The 5,000-nt window shown below is 44.3% G+C and overlaps 1 protein-coding gene across 1 annotated transcript in view; it reads left to right on the forward strand.

The window, feature by feature from the left end:
* Positions 1–5,000, forward strand: part of LOC143280881 (acid phosphatase type 7-like) — a 37,578-nt gene that overhangs the window by 17,901 nt on the left and 14,677 nt on the right. Inside the window, exons 5-6 of the mRNA XM_076585627.1 lie at positions 1,287–1,384; positions 4,825–4,893. Of these exons, the coding sequence (XP_076441742.1) occupies positions 1,287–1,384; positions 4,825–4,893 (167 nt within the window). The remainder of the gene's footprint in view (positions 1–1,286; positions 1,385–4,824; positions 4,894–5,000) is intronic.

The raw sequence follows: 5,000 nt of genomic DNA on the forward strand, positions 1-5,000 counted from the left end.
CGGCTGCCGTCCCCCAGAGCTTGGTGTTGAGGTCAGCACCCCCAGGCCAGGGCTGCTGCCGCATCTTCTCATACAGGGAGCAGTCTTGGAGAATATGGGATGGGGTCTGGTCAGCCTGGCCACTCCAATCCTCTTCAGGTGTGCTTGGAGGCTGCAGTGTCTTGTGCGAAGGCGGTAGATGGTAGTCTGGTGTCTCCTCTCCAGTGTCCTGATGGGATCCTGGTGTGCCTGGTAGCCTCCGTTCAGGGTGACCCAGCCTCTTCGGAATCTGCTGCGGAGGAGAGTTTTTGCTTCCTCATACGTGGCAGGAATGGTTGGCTGTGTGAGCTGGCTTCCTTCCTTAGCAAGGTGGTCTGCACGCTCGTTGCCTGGGAGGCCTACAGGGTTCAGCAATCAAGGGGTTAAGCTGTTGTTGTTTGCCTTGAGCGTCATCATCAGCTGAAAGAGAGAAAGGTTCCTATGTCTGCTGCACCACTGTATATAGCTGCCTCCCCTCCTCCTCCCAAAGCCGAAAGAGTTCGGGGTGTAATTTGGGCAAGACGCTGTCCACTAGAATCAAATTCTGGCCCAGATAGTCGGGGCAGCAGTTACCTCCTCTGCTGTTCTGATGGTCATAGTCGAACACGACTGTCATATCATATCCTTCCTTGTAACAACCACCCCATCCCCCCTTGACCAGTTCTGGAAGGTTTACAAACTTTTTTGAGTGAAATGCTTAAAGCAGTGATGAATTTTGATGTACTTTTGTTTTACCCTTGACTTGAAGTAGATGATAACGTGGCGAAAGCCTTGTGGCGGTGAGGCTGTAAGCACCATGACATGATTTCGCTTGATGGGCGCAATAGCCGAGTGGTTAAAGTGTTGGAATTTCAATCTGATGATCCCGGGTTCGAATCTCGGTAACGGCGCCTGGTGGGTAAAGGTTGGAGATTTTTTTTCCGGTCTTCCAGTTCAACACATGTGCAGACCTGCTAGTGCCTGAACCCCCACCCCTCCTCCCCCCCACTCCCCTCTGCACGTTAAAGATCCATGTCAGCGATCGGTAGGTTATGGAAACAAGAACATACCCAGCACGCACACCTCCGCAAACGGAGTATGGCTGCCTACGTGGCGGGGGTAAAAACAAAACAAAACGGCCATGCACGTAAAAACCCACTCGTGTACATACGAGTGAACGTGGGAGTTGCAGACCACGAACGAAGAAGAAGAAAGAAGAAGATGTGATTTGGTTTGAACCCCCCCCTCTCCCCTCCCTTTGACCGAGTCAATTTGTGCTGTGTGTTCAGGACAACGGCGAGGTGGGCGATGAGTTCATGAGACAGATCGAACCCATTGCTGCCTACATCCCTTACCTTACCTGCCCTGGAAACCACGAGATGGCATTGTGAGTGGCTGTCTGTCTGTCTGTCTGTCTGTCTGTCTGTCTGTTGGGTTGGTTGGTTGGTTGGTCTGTCCGGTCCAACCGACCCTGAAGAAAAGAAATAGAAGAGTAAATTCAGCATAATAATTGTCATATCAACCAAACGTTTAGCGTTCTGAGATAGGGGTTATTACAAGAATGATCTAGCCTACTTTTCAGCTATGATAAAAATGCAAAATTCTTTATTACTTTTTATTTTCAGGAAAGAAAGAAAGAGGTTTGTCTTGTGATGTGTAAAAAAAAAAAAAAAAAAAAGGAAAAAAAGTACCATTAACGTGACTTGACATGCGTGCGAACGTGCGTGCGTGTGTGTGTGTGTGTGTGTGTGTGTCTGAGGGGACTTGAAAAAGAGATGTGGGGGTTGGCTGTACAGACACTGATGAAATTAACTGGGTTTTTTGGGGGTTTTTTTTTCTCATCGTCCTTCATTTTCTTGTCACAGTCACGACTAACTGGTGCTTCAGCAACAAACCAAAAAAAAATAAATAAAAAAATAAAACAAGAGAGGCAAGGCCTTCAAGACTCACTTGTGATACCCTTTAAAAAAATATCCAAGCTTTTTATGTATTGAGTATAATTTCAAAATGTAATGTTTAAGATGAGAAAGATCAGGTTAAAGCAAATTAACTCCCCTAGCATTAATTACAGAGTAATTTCCCTTTTTTTTACTGTCTGCACCAAAAACGTTTGCAAAATAAATAAAACTTCCATGCTTAGCGAAAGAAGTTCCTGTTTGAACAAAAAATGATAATAATGACTGCTCTTGTTGTTGGGTCAGAATATCAGATCAAAGTGCCAAGTTTAGAGAATACAAAAGATATAAATATAACAGTAAATGCAGTTTGCATATAATTAGGCTTCTTTTTTTTTTCTTTTCTTTTTTTGTGCCCATCCCAGAGGTGCAATATTGTTTTAAACAAGATGACTGGAAAGAACTGAATTTTTCCTATTTTTATGTCTAATTTGGTGTCAGCTGACAAAGTATTTGCAGAGAAAATGTCAATGTTAAAGTTTACCACGGACACACAGACCCCCCCCACACACACACACACACACACACACACACACACACACACACACAGAGACAACCGAACACCGGGTTAAAACATAGACTCACTTTGTTTACACAAGTGAGTCAAAAATCGATATTTGAGTTACCGCGGTATTGAAGTAATACGAATAATGTACTGCTAAGAGTTGAGATTGATTCACGACACAATGATAAATGAGAATAATGATGAGAAGAAAAAAAAGAAGAAAAAAAAAGAAAGGAAGAAAAGAAGGTGCACTTGGCAGTTGCTTGTTGAACGTCTGGAAAGGATATTGTGTCCAAGTAATGAATTATTGGCAAAGCATGCACAGGAGGTTGTTGTTGTTTTTTTTAAGGAGGGTATGAAAAAGGAATGGGGAAAACAATACAAGGTCAGAGAAAACAAAACTAAATAAAAAATAAAAATAAAAATAAAAAAAAGGAACAAACAAAAGGTGGGGAGAAATGAAGAAACGAAACAAAGAAGAAAAGAAAGAAAAAGAAGAAAAAAAAAGGAATAGGAAAAGACCGATAGACAGACAGACAGAAAGAAAGGAAAGAAACGAAAGAAAAGAAAAGAAGAGGGAAAAAGGGGAAGAAAGAGAATGCCAAAAAAAAAAAACACGAGGTTTATGGAGTGTGAACATGATAAATGACAATAATAAGAAAAGGAAAGTTGGTTGAGGAAAGACAGGAAATGGAAAGAAGAGGAGGGGTTGGGTGGGTGGGGGGGGGGGATATTGATACGCTACGTAATCAGTTTACATTGACCCCCCGGCAACGTAGTACGGCTGCCTACATAGCGGGGGGCGGGGGGGGGGGGTGGGGGCGGTCATTTACGTAAAAACCCACTCGTGTACATACGAGTGAACGTGGGAGTTGCAGCCCACGAACGATGAAGAAGAAGAAGAAACCGAAGAAGAAGTTTACATTGCACTCGAGCAAAGTGAGAGAAAAAAAATTGTATTTTTATGTCGTGATTAGTAAATTAAGATAAATAAATTAAAAAAATTTAAAAAAAGTCATGGGGAACAAAGTTTTCTGGGTACTAGGAAAGAGTGACAGGTGGTTGCAAAAACAAAAGAAAAGAAAAGGAGAGAGAGAGAGAGAGAGAGAGAGAGAGAGAGAACGAACGAATGAACGAACGAACGAACGAACGAACGAAGTTGTTTTGTTTTTTTTATTGAGGGAAGTGGAATAAGCATACATATGCTTTTTTTTCATCCAGCCCTCAGGGCAAATGGAAAATGAAAATGAATCAAAACATCCACAAAGTAGCAAAGAGATGAAGAAATAAGGACATGACATTCACATACACATTTAAACATGTGCACATCTACATAATCCTGATGCAAACATCATATTATGAAGGAAAAAGATCAACCCCCCCACCCCACCCCACCCCTCCGCGTCCAAAAAACAAAAGAAACAAACAACCCCCCCCCAAGCCACCCTCGCCCCCCCCCCCCCCAAAAAAAAAAAGAAAAAGAAAAAAAAGAGAGAGGTGGAGGGGAGATACAGAGAGGAGGGAGAGAGATGAGGGGAGAGAAAGAGAGAGACAAATAGACACAGAGAGAGATCACTGAACACTGAAAGGTTTAATGTCAGTAGTCATACAGCTCTTATGACATGGGGGTGCAGTCTGAACAATAATGACGAAAATAAAGAAACAAAATAGACCAGAAAAGAAACATGTTTGGAGTCAAATAAACTGACGCTCGATCATCCATTTTCTCGAGTTCATGGAAACAGTAGCTTTCTTTTTCTATCAGCTTAATTAAACTATTGACATGGATGAGAGAGAGAGAGAGAGAGACGGAGAGAGAGAGACGGGGGAGAGAGAGAGACGGGGAGAGAGAGAGAGAGACGGGAGAGAGAGAGATAGGGGAGAGAGAAAGACAGGGGAGAGAGAGAGAGACAGGGGTGAGAGAAAGAGAGAGATACGAGAGAGAGAGAGGGACAGACAGACAGAGACAGTGAGACAGAGAGAAAGAGACACAGAGAGAGAGGGGGGGAGAGAGATAGAGACGGGGGGAGAGAGAGAGATGGGGGGAGAGAGAGAGAGACGGGGGGGAATAGAAAGAGAGAGAGAGGCGGGGGGGGGGGGGGACGGGGGGAGAGAGAGACGGGAGGGAGAGAGAGAGACGGGAGAGAGAGAGATAGAGGAGAGAGAGAGACAGGGGAGAGAGAGAGACGGGGGTGAGAGAGAGATACGAGAGAGAGAGTGGGACAGACAGACAGTGAGACAGAGAGAAAGAGACACACAGAGAGAGGGGGGAGATAGAGACGGGGGGGGGGAGGGAGAGAGAGAGAGAGACGGGAGAGGGAGAGAGAGAGATCAGAAGCCATTGGTGAAGGTGTCGCTATGTTCCAGCAACTTCTCCCACTACAAGAGCCGGTTCATCATGCCGGGCGATGTTCTTGGGGATAACATGTTCTTCAGGTTAGTGCCATTGCCCCTTCTTCTTCTTCTTCTCCTTCTTCTTCTTTTTCTTCTCTCTCTCTCTCTCTCTCTCTCTCTCTCTCTCTCTCTTTTTTTTATTGATTGAT

This window comes from Babylonia areolata, chromosome 4, assembly GCF_041734735.1.
Source record: "Babylonia areolata isolate BAREFJ2019XMU chromosome 4, ASM4173473v1, whole genome shotgun sequence".
NCBI lineage: Eukaryota > Metazoa > Mollusca > Gastropoda > Neogastropoda > Buccinidae > Babylonia > Babylonia areolata.